This window comes from Macrotis lagotis, chromosome 8, assembly GCF_037893015.1.
Source record: "Macrotis lagotis isolate mMagLag1 chromosome 8, bilby.v1.9.chrom.fasta, whole genome shotgun sequence".
Taxonomy (NCBI): Eukaryota; Metazoa; Chordata; class Mammalia; order Peramelemorphia; family Peramelidae; genus Macrotis; species Macrotis lagotis.
In genome coordinates this window covers 105,974,321-105,999,831 of record NC_133665.1, presented here as the reverse complement: position 1 = coordinate 105,999,831, position 25,511 = coordinate 105,974,321, and the positions used below count along the sequence as shown (strand labels likewise).

General features: G+C 45.0%; 2 protein-coding genes across 4 annotated transcripts in view; one reads left to right on the top strand and one right to left on the bottom strand.

The window, feature by feature from the left end:
* Nucleotides 1-860: 860 nt before the first annotated feature.
* Nucleotides 861-20,322, top strand: MST1 (macrophage stimulating 1). Of its 2 annotated transcripts, XM_074197953.1 has the most exons (18): nucleotides 861-1,118; nucleotides 3,497-3,635; nucleotides 5,677-5,789; nucleotides 7,217-7,331; nucleotides 8,126-8,262; nucleotides 8,850-8,970; nucleotides 9,242-9,360; nucleotides 9,919-10,093; nucleotides 11,791-11,921; nucleotides 12,081-12,183; nucleotides 12,505-12,635; nucleotides 13,340-13,375; nucleotides 13,704-13,812; nucleotides 14,286-14,363; nucleotides 14,732-14,878; nucleotides 17,219-17,325; nucleotides 19,155-19,294; nucleotides 19,859-20,322. In XM_074197953.1, the coding sequence occupies exons 1-18, from the start codon at nucleotides 1,067-1,069 to the stop codon at nucleotides 20,018-20,020; spliced, it is 2,115 nt and encodes a 704-aa protein (XP_074054054.1). In that variant the 5' UTR covers nucleotides 861-1,066; the 3' UTR covers nucleotides 20,021-20,322. The 2 variants fall into 2 exon arrangements, with proteins under 2 accessions (XP_074054054.1, XP_074054055.1); XM_074197954.1 differs by lacking the exons at nucleotides 17,219-17,325; nucleotides 19,859-20,322 and having other exon boundaries at nucleotides 19,155-19,253.
* APEH (acylaminoacyl-peptide hydrolase) overlaps nucleotides 18,540-25,511 on the bottom strand; it is a 20,583-nt gene continuing 13,611 nt past the window's right edge. The window contains exons 16-23 of one of the 2 annotated variants that reach the window (XM_074197951.1): nucleotides 24,921-25,059; nucleotides 23,661-23,744; nucleotides 23,497-23,577; nucleotides 23,186-23,274; nucleotides 22,381-22,571; nucleotides 21,836-21,938; nucleotides 21,638-21,744; nucleotides 18,540-21,421 (exon numbers count right to left, since the gene is read on the bottom strand). In XM_074197951.1, coding sequence (XP_074054052.1) covers nucleotides 21,316-21,421; nucleotides 21,638-21,744; nucleotides 21,836-21,938; nucleotides 22,381-22,571; nucleotides 23,186-23,274; nucleotides 23,497-23,577; nucleotides 23,661-23,744; nucleotides 24,921-25,059 — 900 coding nt within the window. In that variant the 3' untranslated portion in view covers nucleotides 18,540-21,315. The remainder of the gene's footprint in view (nucleotides 21,422-21,637; nucleotides 21,745-21,835; nucleotides 21,939-22,380; nucleotides 22,572-23,185; nucleotides 23,275-23,496; nucleotides 23,578-23,660; nucleotides 23,745-24,920; nucleotides 25,060-25,511) is intronic. The other variant, XM_074197952.1, reaches the window with a different exon arrangement.

The following is a 25,511-nucleotide window of genomic DNA, read 5'->3' as shown; positions in this document are numbered from 1 at the left end:
TCAAAGAGTAATCATTCTTTGTCCCCATTCCCACACTAGAGGGAACTGATAGGTAAGACATACAGAAAAGTTTCACTGTGATCTCCTTTCTCAGCAAAGTTGATAAAGCCATCTGCTAGAGATTCATCTACTGCAGGAACATCTGAGAAGCTTTATCCTTTTTTGTGGGACTGCCCTAATCAGCATGGCCTGATGGTTAATTAATACATCCCCGCCTAGCCCATAGTTGTGTTCCCCTGCCCCCCCCCCCACACACACCCAGCATGTGAGCCCATCAGGCAACTACCAAAGCTTTCTCAACCTCACTGCCATGTTTCTCCATCCCCTCAACTGGAAGACTCCTGGATCCCACAGATTAGGATAAATGAATTCCTCTCAACTCCCATTATGCTCCTGGAGGCTAGTTTTCCTGGACCTTACTGGGAAATTTTGACAAGCCTCAGAAAGACTTAACAACCTTGAAGTCTCTGTTCCCCTTCCAGATGTGAACCTTTCCCCTACATTCCTATTCAACCATCAATAATTGCAATTACTGTTTTTAGGACTAGCATTCTTTGAGCTCACAATCCATTAGGAAGAGAAAGGGGAGAGAGGGAGGAATTTTGCAAGAGAGTTCCTGGGGTTTGGACCTTTCCTAAGTTTTTATTTAGGGCTTCATATTGTCCTGACTAGAGATTCCCACAAAGACAGATTGCGCAATTTGGCTTTCCACAGTGAGGGGTGATGAAAGCACTTTGGGGGATTGTTTATAGAGTGAGTACAAAGGCCAAGCTATCAGAAACAGCTCCTATAGGTAGATGGATTGGGAAGAGAATCCCATGATCCCTTCCCACCAGCGCAGTTCTGTTGAATCTTTTTTTTTCCTGTGGCTCCCCCCAGTCCCTCCCCTTCCTTCAACAGGCTTGTGACCAGAGGCAAATGTGTTTTGCCATTGAATTGTGTGGCCTAAGGAAGAGAGACTGTGTGGACTTGGATGCAAGCTCTCCAGAGTTGAGGGGGTTGGGTGTGGGACTGAGGTGGAAGGGTGTCCAGGGTCAGCCTAATCTGAAAATCTAGAATAAGAAGGATGTGGCCCTTCATGGTCTTCCTGCCTTCAGTCCTATGCGCCAGCAGTCCAGGTGAGTCTCTTTCTCTTAATTCCTCAGGCCTAGGACAAAAAGAAGGGAGGTCCAAGATTCATATATTTTACTGTTCTCTTCTCCCTCTGTTACCTCATTGTCTCTGACCTTGTCTTTCTCTGTCTCTTTCCCTTTTCTGTCCCTGCCTGCAACAAATTATATGCATAGACATGCATGCCAAAACATACAATGTGCTGCCTCTCTTCTATGGCCCCATCAGCAATGGAAATGGCTTCCTTCTTATCCATCCCCCTGGGACCAATCCGACATGATCTATGATCCCAGAATGGGGTGACTCTTATAAGGTCACCTGAGCTAGCTCTCTCTCTCTCTCTTTCTCTCTCTCTCTCTCTCTCTCACACACACACACACACACACACACACACACTTACAAAGCTAGAGTAGGAAAACATTGGAAAATTTTTGGACCTTTTACAAGCACTGCAAACTTTGCTAGGGCTTTGGACATGAGTTACCTTCAATGGGGGAAAGGTGGGGAAGAAATTGGAGCCCAGCACCCCCAGGACTCAGTTGGTGAGGCTGACCATCTGACTACCTCACATTTTCAGTTTCCAATTTAACCTAATTCCTGATAAATAGGAGCTAAGGTCAGTGATTTCTTCATCCTGACTATCTTGGGAGCTTAGGGCAGTAGCAAAAGTATAGCAAACAGTTGGGTGTTTTTGCTAACTCCCCCATTACACACAAACACACATACTTACACACAAACAATCCCAATCAACAAAAACTCCAAATGTCAAATTAGCACTGGAAAGGGCCATATAGAATCTAACTCAATTTCTTCTGTTTGTAAAAGATCTTTTTTTCTCCTTTGTAATATGAAATGCTTGGTCCAGATGACATCTAAGTTTCCTTCCAGCTAGAAACTAGGATATTATGAGTCTTAGCTTTTCATTGGAGGAAACTCATTACTCTTACTGAAATTGAGTCTGAGTTGAGATAGAACCCAACTCTCAGACATTCATGGATGGTCAAAAGGTTCAAAGGACTCTAGAAACCATCCTAGAAACCAGTCAACCCTTCCATTTTATAGAAGTTGAAGTGAGAAACTAGAATTAGGGGATGGGCAACAAATTCTCCAACCACTAAAACAAATTTATTTTTAACCTCTTGTAGCAGAGGGGCCTGGGAACTCTTAATTTTATATATCAGGAGGCTCTGTTCTCAAGACAGGACAAGCAACTAAGCAGGAAGTGAAGCTTTGGTCCTCCCTTGCAAATGTTGGCCCCAAACATTCCCTACCAACCCCTACAACCCCAGGTCTGCTCCATTGGAGAGTTTAAGTAGCTTAGGGAGACAAACCTTTGAGGGGAAAGAAAACCCTGGGACTAGGGAAGGTAGAGGTGTATCCAGAGAAGCATGGCCCCAAGTGAGGCTCAACAGCTAGTCCTCTCACTGTTAAGCTAGAAGCAAAGCCCCCAGTGTCAACTCAAGATACAGACCACACTGAGAATTAGGCTTCAGGAAGTATTTCTTCACTGTGAGCAGTCCTCGGGGGTTCCCACCCTTTCATCTTAGGGGAGCCTGTCATACTTTCAGCCTCCTTCTCCTGTCCACTTGGCTGCAGGAACTGGGACTATTTGTTAGTCCTGAGAGGGCAGACAGCAGGATAAGAAAGTTTCCCAGGATCAAAGAAGTGGATCCTTTAAAAGGTCTCTCTTCCCTGAAGTTCAGTCATGGAAGGGAGAGTAGGAAGAGAGATGGGGCCCTTCCCAGCCTGATGCTGGTCCCAGAAGCTACCGCCTTTTCTTGGGCATTCTGACAATCTGCCAAGAGACCTCTGAAGATCTGATGTGTCTGTCAGTCAGTCAGTCATTTATTATGCACCTGCTATATAATCAGGTACTAGATTAAGCCCTGGGAGCTCAAAGTTAAAAGACATTCCCTCCTCTCAGGAAGCTTACAGTCTAATATGAGTCGGTCTTGATGATATGTTTGCTGATTTTCTGGGCTGGGCTTTGGGCAGAGCCTGAGTTCTGATAGGTCCAGACTCTGTTCCAGGAACCCCACAAGATAATCCCTCCCTCCTTCCCTCTCACTCTCCAATCATGGCCTCCAAACTTCTCATTCCAGCAATAGGATCTCTGTCTGGCCCCCCACTCCTTTAGGGGAGTTCTAAGTCAGTTAGCCCTTTCACTTCTCCCCCTTGGGAAATCTGTCCTATTCTTTTGGAATTTCTCAATCCAGAGACAAGGTTGAAGTCACTCTGCCCTATTTGGCTTCTCTTGCAGACTCAGTCACACATACAAACACACACATATCAGACATTCCTGTGAATATAGGTGTATTTGGTGGACCTACAAAGGGAATGGGGACCTGTCTGGCTTTGGCTGACTTTTTCTCCCTGGGGCCTCCAGGAACAAGGTCCCCACTCAATGATTTCCAGTCCTTGACTGCCACAGAGTTGCACCATCCATCCCGCCAACCCGATGACCAGGAGAAATTGATGGATGTGGAAGAGTGTGCCCAGCTCTGTAACCAGAACCTGGGGTGCCGGTGAGAAGTGATGGGAAAAGGAGGAGGAGGGAAGGGATTAAAAGGGCCCTATCTCTCTCCTCAGGTTCCCATACCCCTCTTGGAAAGATATTCTGGTCCTTGTTCTTAGATGCTCTCCTCTCCCCACACTAGATCTGAAATGGTCTAGCTTTCTGGAGTGCCTCCTTTCTCTTGAACTGACTCAGGGGATCTTTTGCCTTTGGCTTCAGTTTTCTCCTTTACTAATTTCTTTTTTTAAGTTTGTTTGTGCAAGGCAGTGGGGTTATATGACTTGAGTGTATGGGGTCAAATTTGAACTCAGATCCTCCTGACTCCAGGACCAGTGCTCTATCCACTACACCACCTAGCTGTCCTATTCCTTTGCTAATTTCTAAATTCCCCAGATCACCTTATAAGGTCATAGATTTAGAACTAGAAGAGACCCTAGAGACTATTCACTCCCTTCATCTTAAGGAAACTGAGACCTAGAGAGGTTAAGTGATTCCCCAGGGTATCTAACTTGAAGTTTAGTGCGCTATTTACTACTTCAAGCTGTCTTTCCCATTGGTTCCTGAGTCTATGGAATTTCTTGGACTCAGACAGCAGCTATCCTTGCTTTTGAGTTATTTTTCCTTTTCTCTTGCTCCTGCTGCCATTCTTGGACATACAAACCTGACTTCAGCTCCCTCTTTCTGGAGTGGGGCTATACATATACATACATACATATATACATATATACATATATACATATATATATATATATATACATATATATATAATATACCCTAGGGAAAAGTCATCCCAAATGACTATAGAAATAAATGACCCTATCATAGACTTGAGTGTTAATAATAGCAATTATAATTCCCATTTCTGTACCATTTTACTCATATCAGCTCTGAGGTAGGTAGTGCAAATTATTACCCCATTTTATAGATAAGTAAACTCAATCAGAAGAGATTAGTGACTTGCCCAGGGTCACATAGCCAGTTAAGTGTGTGAGGCTGGATTTGGACTCAGGGCTTTCTACCTCTAGGTCCAATGTGCTATCCATTGATCAGCCTAACTCTCTAGAGGCTAAATTAGAATGGGTGATAGAGATAATAGGAAGCCCTCTTTTTGTCTACTTGACTCCCAATTCAGCATTCTATCCTCTGGGTCACCTAGTTGCCTACTTATCCAAGCTTATTAACAAATCAAGTTTTATCGCCCAAATGTCATTTGATATAATATTAGGGATAAGAGAAAAGGAAAATAGCTCAAAAGCAAGGGTAGGCTCAGGGCCAACAGAGAAAGGCAACTTGGAGTAGCAACTAGAGAACTAGACTTCAAGTCAGACAGAAGCAGCTGTATGACTCTGGGCAAGCCCCTCACTGGGCCTCAGCTTCCTTATCTGTAAAATGAAGGGAGCTAATAGTCTTTAAGGTCCCTTCTAGTTCTGAATCTATGATCTTATGGCCCATGTTGCATCCCTGGTTTGGTATAAGGTAATCTGGGGAATTAAGAAATTAATCCCTAAAAGAGATCCCCTTTTGACATTAGTTCTCATCCTTTAACTAAAGGCATTTCAGATGACTCTTAGTTCAGCCAATGAGTACTCAAAGGAATTCAGTCTTACATTTAAAAACTCTCTTCTAAGAAATTCTCCCTTCTCTCTCCCACTCAAACCACATTTCTATATTAGTCACACCCCTCATCATGGCTATATCTCTGAATTTAGAGAAAACCAGAGGAAATAGCTTCCAACATAGGAGAAATGAAAAAATGAAGGTCCTAGATTCATAAACTAGTCCAATGATTTATGAGAGGTATGAGAGATATGAGAGAATGAGAAAAGCTTAAATAGACATTTTCCTTCCCCAGGATGTAAGATTAGGATCCAATGACTTAGAATAGGGTTCTTCCTTTTGCTTTCCCCTGGAAGGTCTTTTACCCCTGGCTAGATGGAAGTAGGAACTCCAGAAATCTCAGGAACTCAAGCTCCTAGGTCCATGTATCAAGGGAAGAGAAAAAGGTTTCCAGCTCCTTCCCTAAAACTGATAACTTATGAATATACCCCCAGTGCTTTCCACTACATCCCAAGGAACCAAAGATGCCAGCTTTTATCCTGGACCCAACATTCTGATGAGGCCCAGCTCCAGAAGAATGTGCAGTATGACCTTTATCAGAAGAAAAGTAAGTGCAGCTTGGGGACAGGGCTGGAGGAAGCCCTTGGAAACTTAGAAGTCAGAACCCTGGGCCCTCTCTCTCAGACCACCTATCTACATAGAAGTTAGGAAGAAATAATAAAACCTACCAGAGGGTATTAATCTTGGGACCAGTTGCTGGGAATGTTAATGTTATCTATCCTAGACTGAAGATCAGATGATGTTGGTGAACAGTGATTCCTTCCATTTATTCCTCACGTCTGGGTGCTCTTAGATGCCCCCCAGTGCATGCTTATTTCCCCAGAGAGCTATGCATCTTTGCACCTCACCGTGAACCACAAGACCTTTAATTGATTTTTAAAAGCATTTTAAGGAGTATCTTTTGATGAGCTGTCCTTGGTTCTGGGGATACAAAGGCGTTTTTAAAAGGTACTGTCCTTTCTCTTTTAAGAATTTACATCCTGGGCAGCTAGGTGGCGTAGTAGATAAAGCACTGGCCTTGTAGTCAGGAGTACCTGGGTTCAAATCCAGGCTCAGACACTTAATAATTACCTAGCTGTGTGGCTTTGGGCAAGCCACTTAACTCCATTTGCCTTGCAAAAACCTAAAAAAGAATTTACATCCTGAGGATGGTGGACAGAAGAGAGACTAATAGAAGAGATATTGTGTTACAGTGAAAAGAACACTGGATTTGGCATAAGAGGATCTAGGTTCAACTCCCACCTTAGTCACATATGACTTGGATGAGTCATTTAGACACTCATTTCCTCATTTGTTAACTGAGATAGTTGGATTATATAGCAGCCATGACCCTCCATATCAATAGAGCCATAATGCAAAGGAGATTGAAATAAAGGCAAAATAAGAAAAATAAAGGCAAAGAGAGAACATTTTTCAAAGGGAAAGGAGTGTTAAAGAAGGCTTCATAAAGGAGTTAGCTTTTCACATGGGCCTTGAAGGAAGGCTGGGCCTCCAGAAGAAAGGTGCTGGGGGAAAGGAGGAGAGGAAGTCCATTCCAGGTAAGGAGGGCAGTATAAGTACCCCCCAGATGTCAGAAGGGAGAGAATAAGATGAGAATAATGGAGTAGTATGATGAGTGGTTTATTTTGACTTGAGGGAGTGAAGGGGAACAGTTTGGCCAGACTGACCATGTATTTTAGAACTTGACTAACAAGATCCTTGTCCTTGTCAAAATCAAGAATTTAGACTCTACTAGGCAGTAGGAAACAATGCCCTGAAGATTTTTCAGCTGTAATTTACCCAGTGGGGTACAGACCAAAGTTGACTTGGAAAGCCTGTAAGGGTTGGTTGTGTCAGGGATAGGAGGGAGGGAATAGGTTGAGCAATTATTCCAATCAAGGGCACTCAATTTTGTTGAATTGTAGGTTGACCCCTGTCTGTTGACCCAGATCTCTGAGAGTATTTGTTCCTGGGGTGATGGGGTATCTTCCACAGATTATGTGAGAGATTGCATCGTGAACAACGGGATCAATTACCGGGGCACTGTTGCGATTACTGTTGATGACATCCCCTGCCAACACTGGAACCACAAATTCCCAACAGATCACAAGTTCGAATTCTGGACTTTGGGCTGGGGGAAAGGGAGAAGGAGGGGATCTGAGCAAGAGTCTGCTATTTCCTTATTGTCCTAAAAGGCCATTTCACAGGGCACAGAAATTCAGGGCTAAAACTATTTTGCCCCATCCCTTGAGAAAGGACATCCATATACATCACCCTGATTAGACAGAAAGAGTAAAGCCAGGATTGGGGTAGGGGAGCAAAATAAATTTTGAAGAAGTTAGGAAATCTAATAGGTACAAAAGTGTCCCTAGGGACAGATCCTTCTCATCTTGGGTTGTGTCCATACCGCCCTGACCCCAGGGTCTCCACAAACCACTTCTCTTTTCAGAGGATACTGGGAAACACACTTATGTTCACTATAAAAGTCCCTTTCCCTAGAGTCCTGCTTCTCATTCCCTCTTTCCTTCTACCTTTGGCATGATTAGGCACAGAAAGGGATAACTTGGTGCTCCCCAAGCTGTCCTTTCCATGGAAAATTGACCACAAAAGGTCAGGGCTGAAAAGACCTCAGAGAACACATAGTTCTGTACCATAATTATCTTTTGGGCATCCCTAACAAAAGAACAACCAGCCTCCAATGATGAGAAGCTAACTACCTCCCCAGACAGCTGATCCAGTTCACTCTTGGACAGCTGTCAGAAAGTTTTACCCTTATATCAAAGCCAAATCTGACTTCTTGAACCTTCCACTTCCTGTTCCTAGGAGGGTCTTAATCTGGCTTCCCCATAATAACTCTTCAAACACTTGAAGGAAGTGATCGTGTTCCCCTTCTTCCCTCCCCAGATATACTCCAAATCTCCGAAATGGCTTGGAGAAGAACTATTGCCGTAACCCTGATAAAGACCAGCAGGGCCCCTGGTGTTACACCATTAACCCCAAGATCCGTTTTCAGACATGTGGTATCAAGACTTGTCAGGAGGGTGAGTCCCAGGTACTTTCCTTCCTCCTGCTCTCCCCCAAGCCAGGCCAGATTATTTGGGGGGAGGGTAGCTCCCACCAATTCTACTCCCTCTTCCCTTTTCACCCCACAAGAAATAATAGATTCCCTCAGAGCCTCCATCCCATTGCTTCCAGGACAGGATGGAGGAAGGTGGCATCATTAAGGTAAAAGCAATTTCTTTGGATATAGCTCTTCCTAACTCCCCCACAGTCCTTGAAAACTCTGGGGCACACTCTGAAAAAGTAGATGTTAATGGAAACCCATAATCCCTCATGGACAAATAGTATGGTTGGTACAAAGTCAAGAGCTAGATGGACTTAGACTCAGAAAACCTGGGTTTAAGTCCTGTGTCTGTGATTCAGTAACTCAGTGCCTTCTGGCAAATGTTTAAGATTCTAAACTGCAGAGCAGGAGATGAGGAGTTTCCTTACCTGGAGTTTTCTACCATAGAGGCCCTGATGGTGCCATTCCAGGCACCATCTGTCACTCAGGGTAGCCAATTTCTCGGAAAACCCTAGAGAAACAAAACAGAGGAGTTGTTCTAATTATGTGAACCTGTCCCAACAGCAACCTGTTTCACCTGTAATGGGGAGGATTACCGAGGTTCTCTCGATTACACAGAGTCAGGCAAAGAGTGTCAGCGCTGGGACCTCCAGTATCCTCATAGGCATCCCTATAAGCCCAGCAAGTATGATTCTGGGTTGGGAGGGAGCAGAAAGTCCTTCTTGGGCAGCATGGGGGCAGTGCCCAGGGCTTCAGGGTCTGTTTGTATGTGGGGGAATTGCTTGAGGTCTGGAGGGGGGGAGAGGGAAGCTTGACACCATCAGCAGATTCCCCCTTTCTCTCTGTCTTTTCTTCCAATCTTTCCTCAAAGGGACTCAAGGGGCCCATTCTCCCTCTGTTCTAGTTCCTTGGTGTTGGGAGTGGAGATCTTGAGGTGACCACTTCTCCTGTTCCAGGTATCCAGATAAAAACCTGGATGACAACTACTGTCGAAACCCAGACAGCTCAGAGCGCCCATGGTGTTACACCACAGACCCCCAGCAGGAGCGAGAATTCTGCAGCATCCCCAGATGTCGTGAGTGTGGGGGGGTGTATGGGGGGGGGGGATACCAGCCATGAGGAAGACCAGGCTATTGGGGGTAAGTCCATTGCCCCCCTCTATCTCCACTAAAGGAGCATTCAGTATGTCTAGACTCTACCAGGATCTTGAGAGCCAAGGAGTTAAAGTGGCAGTTGGGGCTTGGAACTTTAGGAGTATAGTGTCATAGGATTTAGACTTGGAGGGTGGAGAATTTATCTAAGAGGAAACTGAGTAAGTGGCAGGTAATAGGAATGGAGATTCCATAATCCTTTCAACTACACTATGCATTGTTTGCTCTGAAAGGTTTCACACTAGGCAGAGTTGGGGAGAGGGCAGATTGTCACTAAGGTAGGGCTGTGACTTTTTGTGTCTTCTCTAGGGGTCTATCCTCAGGAGGCCTGGCCCTAGGTTAAGGAAAGAGAAAGATTGGAGGCTAAGAGAACAGGAGTATATTGTAGTTGTTGAAAAGAGAGTCATTCACAGAGGTCTGTGACCTTCTTGGGATGGGAACTGGGTACAGGTATCACTCTAAAAATCCTTGTTTCTGTTCAGTGTCAGCACAGCAGCGGCAGCCACAACCCAAACATGCCACCTACAACTGCTTCAAGGGGAAGGGGGAAAATTATCGAGGAACAGCCAACACTACAGCTACGGGGATCCCATGCCAGCGCTGGGATGCTCAGACTCCTCACCAGCACCACTTCTTGCCTGAGAACTATGACTGCAAGTAAGTCCTGGAAAAGGAGAGAGAAACAGAAACAGAGAGAGAGAAAAGACAGAGAGAAATAGAGACAGAAAGAGAGATAGGGAAAGAGAAAGAGAGAGAAAGAAATGGAGAGACAGAAAAAGAAAGAGATAGAACAACAGAGAGTGAGACACAGAGAGAAGGATGAGGTAAAGAGATACAGTGAGAGATGGGAAGACAGAGATTGAGAAAGATAATACAGACAGAGAGACAGAGAGACAGACAGACTTTTCACTTATGCCCATATCCTCAGAAGAGGAAGTGGTGGGCCCTTCACACACTGGGCTCTCCCTAATTTCAGCAGGTTCCTCAGTGCTGTGTAGTAATCCTTTCATTCATCTTTTGTTATTCCCCACTCACTGTATTCTATGTAGCCATCATCCTAAACCTTTCCCTCAAAACCCCAAATCTCCTCTGACATGGTGCCCCTCTGTAGATGATCTTCCCTCCTAATATACTGAGAAGGGTAAGGCTCTCTCACGGCAACATAGAATTTAGAGTCAACAAGGAATTTAAGGAAAACAAATCCATCCCTATCATTTTATGGGTGAGGACATTGAAGAACAAGAGAGAGAGAGAGAGAGAGAGAGAGAGAGAGAGAGAGAGACAGAGAGAGCTACGAACTTGCCCAAATCACTGGGATAGTAAGTGGTCATAAGCTTGTCTCCAAATCCATCATTCTTGTTGCTTCACTATGCTTATGGGAATGCCCTCATCACCTCCTCCACTCCTCAAAGTCTTCCTAATCTCTCTATGTGCTGGATACTTTCCCTCCTTGACTCAAAGGAAGAAGTAGTTCTCCTCCTTGCCTCTAGAGGTGTCCCTGATTCCATTACTGTCCATCTACTCCTGGGCCTTGCCTCATCCATCTTTTCCTCTTTCCTTCTCTGTTGGCTCTTGCCCTAGTGCTTACAAATGTGCTCACATTTCCTCCTTCATTCTAGCAACCCTGTATTTTCTTTCTTTCATATTCTCAAACTATGGTCTTGCTCTTTACTGACTTTGGCCAAGCATTGATTCAGCACCTGGTAAGTGGAGAGAAGATGAAGAGGCAAAATAATTCTTTCTGAATAAGATCATCCCCTGCTACCTGGGGACGAACTTTGGAATCACCCTCACTTTCCCCAACCCAGTTATAACTAGAATGGATAACTGGGACTTTGACTTGGGGTTCAAATACTTTAAGGGATACTGGTAGCTCCTTATACTTTCTTCAGCAGATTGAAACAAATGAATTTGGTGTTCAGAGCACAAGAATAATCAGGTAGGAAGTGACCAAATGGTCTACTTCCTTTCCTGGCTTAGCTTTACCCTGCCCCCTCAGGAATGTCTCTAAATATTTTGGAATCTCTTCCCCCCCCCCTTCTCCTATTTAAGAGGTCCTGTATTCTGAGCTCTGAAGTTTCCTTCTCTGTATCCTTTCTCAAGAATTGTCTTAAAAAGTTAATCTGCAGAGCAGCTAAGTGGTGCAATGAATAGAATACTGGCCCTGGAGTCAGGAGGACCTGAGTTCAAATGTGACCTCAGATACTCACTAATTACCTAACTGTATGACCTTGGGCAAGTCACTTAACCCCATTGCCTTGCAAAAACCTTAAAAAAAAAGTTAATCTGAAGATGCTTTTCATGCCTCTTTCCTGGGTTCAAGAATTACTAATTATTTATGGTTCCAACCTCAGGGATCTACAGGAAAATTTCTGTCGGAACCCAGATGGTTCAGAGGCCCCCTGGTGCTTCACTTCACGACCTAGCATGCGTGTGGCCTTCTGTTTTCAAATCAAGCGCTGTTCTGATGACATCAAGGTAGAAGGTGAGGGTGGGGAGTAGGGGAGTGAGAAGCAGGACTCAGATAGGGCTTGGGTGACCTGAGGGTCCAAAATGCCCCTTGTTCCTACCCCTCTTCCTAAACCCCTCCCATGATGGTCTCTTGGAGGGCAGTGACCCTCTTTCATTTGCCTTGGTTCCACAGATTGTTACTATGAAAATGGAGAGCAGTACCGGGGCTCTGTTAGTAAGACCCGGAAGGGGATTGTTTGCCAGCACTGGTCCCAGAATACTCCTCATAAACCTCAGTGAGTCTTGGAGGGGCAGGAAGGGTTTCCTGGGGCAGAGGGGAAGGAAGGGGTGTTATTCCTGGCTTCCTCCAAATTCTAGCTCCCTAGTTCATCAAACCTACCCTGCTTAACCTTGGTCACTATTTGGGGACCCACAGTCTCTTCTTTCCCAAACATTGCCCATGACCTTCTTGGTGACTAAAGGGTCAGAGATGGTAATGAAAGTTTCCCAGCACAAAAGAGTTCTGGAGCAAATTAGGGGTGAGGGAGGCTCCAAGGGAGTTGGAAGGATGATTTGGAACCTCCTGCACTTCAACCATCTCCACTCCGCATCTCAAGGTTCACACCTACCACTGATCCACAACTGAAAGAGAATTTCTGTCGGAACCCAGATGAAGATAGATATGGCCCTTGGTGCTATACTATGGATCCTGGAACTGCATTTGACTACTGTGCTCTCAAGCCCTGCAGTGAGTCCCCTATATTCCAGCCTGTCCTCAACACAGGCCAACCCACTTTGTTGACTGCTTTGCAAGGACCAGGATTTTGGGGTTTTACTGAGCAGAGCTTTGTGCCCAAGAGGCATGTCAAAATCTGTTTCCTGCCCTTACAAAGCTTATCATCATTCAGCAGGGAAAATAAGACAAGATAGAATAGCAATAGGATCATAAAGTTTAGATTTGGAGGAGATCCTTAAGGTAAGGATTTTGTTTTATAGTTGAGAAAATTGAACTAGGATTCAAACCCAGATCCTAGAGTTAAATCTAGCCCAGTCCACTATTCCAAAGTGCCTTTTTTTTTAGTTTTTTTGCAAGGCAAATGGGGTTAAGTGGCTTGCCCAAGGCCACACAGCTAGGTAATTATTAAGTGTCTGAGATCTGATTTGAACCCAGGTCCTCCTGACTCCAGGGCCGGTGCTCTATCCACTGCACCACCTAGCTGCCCCTCAAACTTCCTTTCAAGGAGAACTAGATAACTGTGGGAGCTCACTTCAGAGGATAGATCACCTAGAGTGGAATTAGATGGATTGAATTTTTACTGACTGGATTGTGTCTTCTCCCTTAAACCAGGGGACTTGATTTTCTCATTGCCTTTAGAGTAGAATTTGACCCAGCTATTACTTTTGGGACCCACCTTGCTACAGTGACTTCTTTTTTCACTTTTGTTCTTTTAGGTAGTGATCCAAAGACATCCATCCTGGCAACCCCAGGTGATCCAGGGCCTGCCCATCTACCTGTCTATTAGGAGTTGTGAGAACCAGAGGGCTCTCAGTACCAAGGATGGGCAGAGGGGACACCTTGCTTTATCTTTTGAGAAGAGTCTTGGCCCCCCACCCCCACCCTGCAGATAGGTCCTATTCCTATGTCCTTCCACTCCCCCTGTTTTTTTATGGCAACAGAATTCCTTTGTGTTCCTCATAGTCCTCATTGTCCCTAGGCCCTAATCCTTCTTTGTCTCCTTAATTCTGAGGGTCCTCAAGCCTCCCCTCCCCTATTCCCAGTTCCCAACACTTTTTCTCTTTCCTTCCCTGCCCCCAGATCCAGTGGTCTTTGAAGAGTGTGGCAAGAGGGAGGAGCGGAAGTCAATGTTACGGGTTATCGGAGGCCAGCCTGGCAATTCTCCCTGGACAGTCAGCTTGAGGAACCGGTGAGCCCCCCTCCCTAAGATGTTGGAGTGAGTCTGCCATCCTCTAGCTCTAGTCGTGGACTTTGGCACTTTCTCTGTAGTGTACAGGCTGAGAGGGGCTTAGAGCACTAATAAGAGGTTAAATGACGTGCTCAGGATGGCATGTGTCAGAGGTGGGACTTTAACCCTGGCTGTTCTGCTTTTGAATCAAGTCAGTAAGCATTTATCAAGTCCCTACTATGTGCCAGACATTGTATGCTTTAGAGAGTGGTTCTTCATTTTATCATGCTGCCTTTGTGAAAAAAGCCAGTTTGAGAAGGGTGGATCTCAGTTAATCCAATGCATTTGACCCTTATTGAAGGCTATAGACCCAAGTCCCATGGGAAAGCTCTTGGGCAAATGATCCAAAGTATTGTTGATAGGTGGGTTAAGTCTGCATCTGTCACCTGGATCATTGATCCCATCTCATCCTGCCCTACCTTATTGTATCCTAGGCAAGGTCAGCACTTCTGTGGTGGGTCACTGGTGAAGGAGCAGTGGGTGGTCTCAGCTCTCCAGTGCTTCTCTTCCTGGTAAGGGACTCTTAATCTGCTTTCCAAGGAATCACAAGGTACTTGCCTTAGGACCCTGTCCCAACTACCTTATGGACCCTTAGCCCAACCCACCTGATTTATTTACCCTCTTTTATGTGCCAAATGTAAAACTAATTCCAGTTTTGACCTTCTGGGGTCTACTTGACCTGTTTTCTAAGCTAATTGCCCAATTATTTTTCTCCTGAACACATTTTTACCCCCTTACAATGACCTATCTCTCTTGACTCCCATGTTTCTCACCCATCTCCATCAGATTTGGAAGCTCCCTAGAATAAGGGTGGGGGAAGAGGGATATGTTTGCTCTGGTTTCAGAGAACTCAATGAGGACCCCAATTCTTTTCCTTCAGTCATGCCCCCCTCACAGGCTATGAGGCCTGGCTGGGAACACTTTTTAAGAATCCTCAGAGCAGTGATCCTGGAGTACAAAAGATTCCCCTGATGCAGATAGTGTGTGGTCCTCCAGGTTCCCAGCTCGTCATGATCAAACTAGAAAGGTACTTGGGTTGGTGGGGATGTGTTAGCAAAAAGATTGACCTGCTTCAGAAGGGCACAGAGGACCTACCAGCTGAGATGACTTTGGATGGAAGGAAATTTGGCCATAGACCCACAGTCACTCATAGTTATTGGACTGAAATACTTGGTCAGATTCTGGTGACAGTGGGAACTATGGAACTGTTTTATTTTTCCTTGCTAGGGTTAAATCAGTTAGCAAAGGAAAATGGTCTGTAGTATTGTTGCAGACCTGGGCCCCAGATCTTAGGTTTCAGAATTCATTTCCCTAAAGCTGAGAGATTGGCCTGTGGTCTTATCTTTAACTTCTTTTTTTTTTTTCCCTTCCATATTGACTGGTCCTTCTCTTTTTCTTTGTCTTATTACTTCAGAATGTTTCTCAAGTTTATTCACAAAGTGAATGAGAATATGCCTATACAGTAGGGCAAAGGAATGAGAAATTTTTAAAAGGGGGGGGTGATAAATTGCCTAGTAAATATTGTATCTGGCTTATGTCCTCCAGGCCCAGTATGGATGGCTTGATTCTCTCAAGTTGGAGTGTCTAAAACCCTGGTATTTCCCATTTAGGACTCTCTTCAAGTACATTTTTTTTAATATGCTTAATATGCTTAGATGAATTTTATCAGTCCACTTGATCATCCAAGGCTCATAAGAGCCTTCCCAATGTGGAAGCTCTCTGATAACATTGTGAGCTGTGGGTCTTCTGCCTACATTTCTTTGAAATCATTTAGTTCACTACCTTTTCCCTCCCAAGAGATAACTGAGAAAATACAAAACAAGAACAGTGTTTCCATCACCTTAGAAATAAGAGTAATTTAGAGCAATACCCATATCATCCCCAAGGTTAATCAAAACCTGCCTACTGGGTAAGGAGATCACCACTGGAATTGTCTGTGAGGAATAGTCTGTTTATAAAAGTGTTGGCCAATGTCATCATTATTTGGGGAAGGAGAATCTAGACCTGTGATTTTACTTTGTTCCCAGGGTAGACAGTGTTCATTCACTGGACATTTATCTCCATCAATAAAGATCTGTCAGCCTGTCTACAATTCATAATCTTAGAAAACCATCAGAAACACTGAGAGATCAAGGGCCCTGTCCATGTTCAAAGTTAGCATGTGTTGGAGGGAGAACTTAAACATGGAAATTCCAGGCTCCTGACATCTACTGTGTCATGCTGCTTCTGATTCAATCAACAAACATTGATTAAGCACCTCTGTAAGGCACAAAACAAGTTTAAAATAGTCTGTTTTCATTCTATCCATCAAGAGATCATATGTATACATTTATATATGTGTATATGTGCATGTATGCATGTATGTATGTAAGTTTACAGGGAAGTATATCCAGGATGATGATGATATTTGTCTTTTGTTCTCAAAGAAGACCATGACATCAGGGAGATGATGCCATGATGTGCACATGAATTGGATTTGAGTGAGGGGGTGCAGTGCTAAGTCACCAGCCTCCCAATGGGGAATGGCCATTGTGGAGGCAGGGAGATTGGAGATGGAGTATGTTCATGAAGAATAGTAAGGCCACTGGTTTGGCTGAGCATGGTAAGGAGATGAATATATAATAGGCCTGGAAAAGTAGGTGAGTCCAAGTCATAAAGGGCTTTAAATGTCAAAAAGGGAACGTTTATATTTGATCCTAGAGGCAAGGGGGAATCATCAGTTTACTATACGGAAAGATGGACTGGTGAGCACTTTGGGAAAATCACTTAGTAGCTTGTGGAGAGCAACTTGGAACAGAGATTCCAAGGGAATGTCAGGGAGAGACCAAGGAGGAGGCTATTGAAAAGTTCATTTGAGAGATGATGAGGACTTGAAGGAGGGAGGTGACTGTGTGAGTGGAGAGAAGGGGCCAGAGAGTGAGAGAGGGCAGAGGTAGAAATTACAAGAAATGATAACTGATTCTGAAGACTGAAGGAGAATGAGGATGACGTGTTGAATCTTGGTAACTGGAAAGACAGTGAAAACCCTGATAGAAATGGAAAAGTTCAGAAGAGAGGTTTGGGGGGCAGGAAATGAGTTTTATTTTAGATAACACTGATTTTGAGATATCTAAGCAATTGGAGATCTGTGGCTGGACCTCTAAAGAAACTGGTTCCCTCTATCCTAAAAACTAGCATTTATAAAATGTCATTTGAACCTCACAATCACCTTGTGAGAGTTTAACTCATTATCATATCCATTTCACAGATGAGGAAACCTTTGTTCATAAAAGTAAATGACTTGCCCAAAGCTGTGTCAGAGATGGCATTTTGACCAAGGTCTTCCTGCCTCCCAAGTCCTTTTTTCTCTTTTGTACTCTCCTCACAGACCTGCAGTGCTTAACAGCCGTGTAGCCCTTATTTGCCTGCCCCCTGAAAGTTATATGGTGCCAGGTAAAACCCAGTGTGAGATTGCTGGATGGGGAGAGACCAATGGTAAGGAACATAATAGTCCCAGAGAGTACTATTAACCCTTATCTCCCTCCAGTGAAACTCCACTTCCAAGGCTGCTCCTTGATAGGATTTTCTTACTCCTGCTGCTGTCTAAATGTTGGCATTGCTCAAGGCTCATCCCTTGGTCTCCTACTTTCCTCTTTCTACTTTCTGCATGATGTCAAACTCATCTACCCTAATGGCTTCAATAACCATCTGTGTATAGATGGCTTCCAAAACTCTTCTGAGCTCCAGCTCATTATCCAACTGTCTACAGTTCACCTAGATGTCCTGCAGGCACCTCAAACTCAACTCCTGAGCCAAAAACTCACCTCTTCCCAAACCAGCCTCTCCTTCTATCTTCCCTGATTCTGTCCATAATATCGATTTTGGGGAAGCAGCTAGGTGGCAAAGTGGATAGAGCACTGGCCTTGGAATCAGGAGGACCTGAGTTCAAATCTGGATTCAGATACTTAATAATTACCTAGCAGTGTGACCTTGGGCAAGTCACTTAACCTATTGCCTTGCAAAAAAAAAAACCCAAAATAATATCCATGTTCTTTGTCTCCCATTCTCAAAGGTTCCAACTCTTCTCTCTCACAACTAGAGCTGGTCAGTTAGGAAGGTCATCTGTTATATCTCTGCCCCCCCCCCCACTCCATTTCCTGTCATCATTTCATGCAGGGTCTCCTCCCCTTACATCTATTATAATATCCTCTTAGTTGATTTTGATTCAATTCAACAAGCATTAATCAGGTGCCTATTATGAGAAAAGCACTGCTTCAATCCTCTCCTCCATCTTAGATTAAATCTTGAAATACTACTGTGGCCACAACCATCCCGAGTTTAAAAATCTTGATGTACCCCTCTCCCTCTTCTTTCATAAGTGGAATTTCAAATTTCTTGACCTAGCTTAGCTTTCAGGGGTCCTGCAGGGTCTGACCTTTCTTTCTCCAAACTTGCCTTACATTATTCCTCTCAACACTGTTGCTTAAAAGAGTTCTCTTGAGAATCCCTCATCTCTCTTGGATATCTGAGTCCTATGCCTCCCTTGTTCCTCATCCTTCCCACATGCGGAAGGATAGTATAATGGAAAGATCACTTCTGGATCACTCTTAAAAGGAACAGAATGGACAAATGGGTCATCTCAGGTTACCCAATTAGACCAAGTCTACAGCCTTGTTGAATTCCGGTACCAGAGGTCATTTTTTTAAATATTTTTTTTTCATTGAACAAAAAGCTATTTTCCCTCTTCTTTTTTTCCTACCCCATTGGGAAAAGTAACAAATATGTAGTCAAGCAAAACTAATTCTCACATTGACCAAATCAAAAAAAAATTTTATTCAGAAGTCTGTCACCTCTATCAATAAGTGGGCAGCATAACTTATCAGTTCTCTAGAATTATGGTTGATCGGAGTTCTTAATTCTTTCAAAGTTGTTCATCTTTATAATATTATTGGATAAATTGTTCTTCCAGTTCTGTTCATTTCTCTCTGTAAGAGTTGATGCCTTCCCAATATTCTCTGAAGCCATCCCTTTCCTTGTATACAATGGTATCCCATTACATCCATATGCCATTTGTTGTCATTCGCTAATTGGAGGGCGCGTCAATTTTTAGTGCTTTGCCACTAGAAAGCTTCTGTAGATATTTTTGTATTATATGGGCTCCTTTCCTTTCATAGACCTAGTTTTTTGGCTGAGTAAAAGGGCATAGATGCTGTAGCCTTTTTAAAGAATGTGTAACTAGTCCTTTCCCCTTTTACTACTGCTCATTTTGAAGCCTTTCTTTGGCTATGTGGTACTAGGTACCAGACTATCCTATTTTCCCTTAGGAAGTGGCAATGATACAGTCTTGAATATGGCCAGGCTCTGGGTCATGCCCAATGAAGAGTGCAACATCAAACATCGAGGCAAGGTGAAAAAGAATGAGTTATGCACAGTGAGCCCAGTGGTTCCAGTAGGGGCCTGTGAGGTATGGTGAGATATGGAGGCTTGGGTGGGAGAAGGGAAGGGAGGAGTTACCCTATAGAACTCTGTTACAGAAATCCCAGGCTTTAGAAAGCTTAAATGCCAGAGTTCTACTAGCAACAGTTATGCCTAGGAAGGATCCTACCCCACAGGTCCTTTTCTGAGGGATGAAGTGGAAAAGCTTGAGCCCCTAGATGGTCACTCATGCCTTGTATCCTAAGGATGAACCTGGATGGGTCTCAGGTGGTTATTTCCATCCTACTCAAGCTCTCATATTAGGATCCAAGGAGCATAGATTTGAACTGTGGGATACTTTAAAAAGCCACCCAGTCCAATTGTCTCATTCTATAGAGAGGTGATCAAAGAGGCTGTCACTAGATATAAAAAGCAACACCAAAGTAGGCACAATCCATGATCAATCCATGATCCTATGATGGCTCAGGGAAGAAGTTGTAGTCTTCTTGTTCACCTTAACAGAGCTGTTTGTTGTGCAGTGGTTTTGACTTTCCCCTTCCTAGGATTCCTCAAAACCTTAAGGCTTCACTTATACAATTCTTTCTCCTTCCAGGGGGACTATGGAGGGCCACTAGCCTGCTATACCCATGACTGTTGGGTCTTACAGGGAATCATAATCCCAAATCGTGTCTGTGCTCGCCCCGGATGGCCAGCTATCTTTGTGCGGGTCTCCATGTATGCTGACTGGATAAACAAAGTCATAAAATTGAGCTGATAGAGATGAAGAGGAAAGGTCCTTTCTTTAGTGTCTCCCCTGCCTCTACCTTGGCCTTTCTCTCCTCTCTACCTATCTGGGGTCTTACTGGTTCCTTATTCAAACCAGGTTTTCTGACTTCCTGTAAGATGTTACCTTCCTCTGGCACCACCTTCTTTAGGCCTTTCCTGGTAAGGTTATCATTCATCAACTGTATTTATGTTCTAGATTACATGTTGTCTGCTCCATTTGAATTTAAGCTCCATGAGGGGAGGGACAGGTTTTCTGTCAGAAGTGACCTTAATAAACGCTTGCTGAGAGTCTATAATGCTTCATTGTCAAGTCTGAGAAAAGGAGTCATTGACATAATGTTGGTGGCCCCAGAGTGGGGGTCTCTAGCATAGCCAACCCCTGCAGCCATCTTCTCCCTGCTCTGTGGGGAAGGCTGAGCCAGTTTGGTGCCAGTGATGATGTGGCCTGGGGGTTGGGACTTCAACCTCCCTCAAGGCCTCTGGAGGAGGAGGGCTCCTGCAGCTCTCACAAAAAAGTCAAAAAACCCATCTTTTCACCAGGGTCACATTTATTATTAGCACATACCTCTGCTGAGCACTGTTAGGATCTGTGTCCACATGGGCCCAGTACCTAGTCTTGGGGCCAGCCACAGTTGGTCATGAGTCACAGGAATTAGTTAGAAGGCCCCTGGGAGATTTAGTTCAACCCCCCTTGCCCATTGAGCAGATGAGGAAACAGGCCAAAAGCTGTTTTCTTTACATCTTGCCTCTCTCTTCTTAAAAACCATTCCCTAAAGCACCAAGACAGGGGCTTAGCACTAAGCCCAGCTCTGGGAGCAGCAGGGTTTAGATGAGGAAGGGTCTTGCAGAAACTCAACCCCAAAGAGTAAAAATATAAAAACAAGTAGACATCTAGATACACCCAACTGCCAGTTCTGCCCTCCATGGTGGAGTTAGACTGGACAGGCCTATCCTGCAGAGCCCAGACTGGAGGCCCAGCTGGCTCCTGGCTGGTTGAGCTGAAGACCTCGGACTACTCCGTGGCTCTCTTTTTAAAACAGGCCAGCTAGGGAAGGTGGGAGTTCTCTCCTCTCCCCCCTGCCTGGGAAGGAGTGGAGGCCCTGAAGGGTTTACACCGTACCTAGCGGGGGGCTACATTCAGGATCCTCCTCTTTATCTCATTATGAATCCCTTGTTAAGACAGCTTGGCAGACAGAAATGTCAGTATTGCATTATCACAGCATTGGGTAAGAGAGAAAGATCAAGGACTAGTGGGCAGATGCCCTTGACCCTGCTCCTGGCTCCTCAGCATTCCAGGTGGGTATGCAGCCAGAGGACAGTATTCATGAAGCTGTCAGACTCCACCTCCACTTCAGAGAGTGAGTGGTTGCTCCGGGGATACAGCAAGAACCTGAAAAATGCAGGATATCTCACAGATCCAGCCCTCCTCCCTCCCTGGCAGAGGACTTACCCCAAGCTGTGGCCAGTCTTGGTCCGCCTATAACTTAATTCAGGACTTTCAAGCTCCCAACCCTTCCCTTCCCTTGCCCACAATATGGGCCCACCTGCTGAACCCTCATTTTTCTCTTGAGCAGTTTGTTCCCTGAAATGAGGTGCTTCTACTCACCGCACGGGGATCTTCCTGGCTACAAGAGCCCGATAATACTCCATACCCTGTTTGTAAGGAACACGTTTGTCTTCTTGGCCAAGCATGAGGAGAAGTGGGGTCTTAACCTGGAGAGGGGAAGAGGAAGAGTGCTTTTGGCTGTGGTCTGGTTCCTCCCCTGGTGAAAGGGCAGTGGAAGGGCAGAAGGAGGTACTGCACCTGAGAAGCATACTTGATTGGTGATTTTTTCAGCATCTCTGCCCAGGTGGCAGGGTCCGGGAGGCAATCAGTAGTATAGAGAAAGCCTGCTTCTACCATGCACCTGTGGAGAGGCCAGACTGAGATTGGGCTTGCCCCACTCACAGCTTTTTTCCTCTGACTTCTGACATGCAGAGCAGAGGGAGAAAGAGGAATGAGGCCAGTTTCCCCCAACTTTACAACTATCTCATGGGGATGATCGAGAGAAGTCACTCCCTGGTCAATTTTCCTCCTAAGGCATTGTTCCTCTGATCAAAGGGCCATTCATTAGTGAGGCCAGGACTGTCCAGAAACCTTCCAGTTGCAGATGGGATGGGTCTGAGGCTTATGGGGCTCCCTCTCAGGAATGATTCACCCTAGCCCATGAAAGGCACAGTAAGGCAATCTTTCTCTAACCTTTGGGGGGGGGGGGTGTGAACAGCCAAGTGTCCAGAGAAGGAGGGGGCATGGAGTTAGGGTTGGCTCCCTGCTCTCCCTTAGCCCTCTCTGCTGCCGGCCACACTCACCAGTCAGGAATGTCAGTAGAGCAGAACATGGATGCCACATTGATGACAGGATTCCTAACTATACAGGCACTGTAGGTATCTGGATACTGACCAATCAGGTGGCAAGACAGGAAGCCCCCATGGGATCCACCCATGAGTGCCACTCGCCCCCTATCAAAGTCCTCCTCCTGGAGCATCTGTTCCACTGCAAACTGCAATGGCAGAAAAGGAGGAGCACTGTAGCAGGTCTTCCTTGGGCTTTCTCCCCTTCCATGAGGACTACAGCCCACATAGAAAGCATCAAAATTTGGCATTTCTGATAGGCCCTGGCAAGTAAGTAACCAAAGAACACAACCTGCCATGCCCTTTGAATAAAGGGAAGGGGAACACATCCCTGCGAATGAGATAGGCTGTTAGTCAACAGTCTAATGACTGCACTAGGGAACCTGGATGATGGAGCAGATGGCTGAAAAGGGCCTGACACTGCTGGTCAAGGGGACAAAGAACAAATACAGGGAGATTCTGTTGTGTGGGCCCCCTAGAATGGGGGTCAAAGGCAGTAAGGGGGAGGCATCAAGGAGCAGGTCTCTGATGTGTAAGATGTCAGGGGACCCTAGGGCTCACAGGCAATGAATGGTCAGACATCATCTTGCTTTTTTGTGAGTGTCACATAGCTTGAACCCTGGCCACAGCAAAAGGAAACCATCTCCAGTCAAAATCCTGGGTCAGGACAGGACTATGAGCCCCAAGCTGGGATTATCTCAGAGCTAAGGAATTAACCTTCTATTCCCTACAATAATAACTATACACTCTGCTCATCCCATACCTGAACATCCTTTACATCTTGGTCTCCCACATTCCCAGGGAGGGAATAGATGCTATCCTGCCCAAAACCTGTGGAACCTCGATAGTTCACTGCAAATAAATGGAGAAACTGGAGAGGTGATCAGGGCAATAACCCATGTGTGTTATATAGAAGGGGGTATTATTTTTCCCCTCAAGTTCCTTATGCAAATAAGGCTAACCATTTTTGTAAGTGCAAGGTCAGCTCAGAACTTATAATCAGACAATTCTGAGGAGTGTAAAAAAGAATACTGAGTTTGGAGCCAAAGATGCTTTTCCCAGGCCCTCACTCACCCAGCAGGACAGCAAAGCCCATCTTACAGAGAACAGCAGGGAAGAGCATCCAGCTTGCTACAAAGGATGAATGAGGTCCCCCTATAAAACAGGGCAAAATTAGGTGTGAGAAGCTTAAGGGAAGGGGCATTAGAAGAGTCAGGCTGGGAGAGTAGGAACCCTACCATGAGGCATGACCACAAGAGGGATCTTGGACTTCTCAGCTGTGCCGGGAGGCCGAAGAAGGATCACTTCAAAGTCAAGGCCAGCTACAAGGGGAAAAAAAACAGATCACCTGGAGAAATCTGAATTTCAAAGAACTTTCTTAGAAATCATGAGTTTATTGGACTAAGACAAAGTGTTGCACTTAAGGGAACATCATGAATTCTTGGAGAAGGACCCAGAGAAGTCAAACTAACATGCCAAATGGTCCACATAACCCTGCCCCTCTGCTGGGGAACCTCAGGGAGCAGAGAGTTATGAGGGATATTCTGGGGCCTGACAAAGGCTGCCAACAGGCACCCTGGGTGGGCTGGGAGCTGAGCTCATACTCCCAGAGAGATGGAAATGAAGGGAATGGACTCAGTGCAAACTTCAGTCCCAGGGAGCAGAGGCCTTCCCCAACATCTTCTTTCAGAAACCACTGCTTTAGCCATTGTTTTTTCTCTGGAGCTTGAGTGGGAGGATGCGAGGCTACCAAGGGTCAAGCCCTAGCTCTCCCTCTGATGTGGCTGGAGCTGCCTGCACACAGAAGCCCACTTTGCCATTAGGGAGATCATGACAAGTTTAAATTTGTCCTGCTGGCCTACAGTTTTCTGAATACCTGGGTCTATGAGACACTTGGTCATCATAAGAACTTTGATTGTTAGAACTGAGCAGCCTTCATGAGACCTCGGTTAGAGAAGACTCCTCACTCTGGGCTTCAGTGTTCTCACCTGTCCCATGACTGGACTAAATGACTGCTACCAGTTTGGGTTCTACAACCCCTTCTAGCTGGGATGTGATGTTTAGATTCTGTAGGTCCAAAGCAGTCCTGCTCTGAGCTCTTGTGAAGTCAAACCTAGTAACCTTGTAAGGTTACAATGGACTGATATGCTGCTGACACTGTTACAATAATGGCCATACAAAAGCAACTAAGTTACAAGGCAAAATCTGAAGATAGTTACTAATGTCACTCTTCATTGGGACAGCAAATCCCAAATGTTCCCAGGGCTTTTTACCTGTGGTCTAAGTGAGAAGTGCAGCAGAATCCCTCCAAAGCAGCCCCATGGAGATATGAATAGAATGTGTATGGAAGAGCCTGTCATTTCATGCACTTTGGAGGAGTGAGCTTCTTTCTGCCCTTCCCAGGGGATCCCTCCACTGGAATGTCACCCAATCCCTGGGGCTAGCCCCAGGATTCATTTCCCAATTCACTTCCTTAGATGACTCCCATTCAGACTTACGGTACTTGGGGTTCTCTTGATCAGGAGGAGGTTTCAGGACACGGATGGTCCAAATGATTTCTGGGATGGACTCTGCCTCTTCCAGGGTCACCCAGTGAATCTCTTGTTCCTTTCCTGAAGGAGGAAGGAACCCCACTTTCTACCAAGGGGGGAAAAACCTGTTACTGAAGAGCCTGCTGGTTTTATCTGCTTTTTCATCCCATTTTCTATTTTTAAGAAAAATGCCTTTTGAAATCTCTTAAAATTTACCATTGGATCAGGGAATACAAAGGAAAATATTAAGAATACAATGCTGAATAAAATGTAGGACTTGAACTTCCTAATGCACAACTCATTCAGATCACTAAATTCAAAGTGATGACATTGGGGATTTTAAAATGAAGTTGTAAATGAATTAGTGCTCAGTTCCTATAGGAACATGTGACAGAAGTTTCATAACAAAGTCAAAGAACCTTGTGGAGATGGGCCTTCCTCTTCAATTAAGCCTTGGTTTGAGCTTCATCATGGTCAAAAGACAGATGTTTAAAAACTTAAACCATATATTTGAGGACAGATCTGGAATCTTATCACATCAGCCTCAGTCTCCCTCTC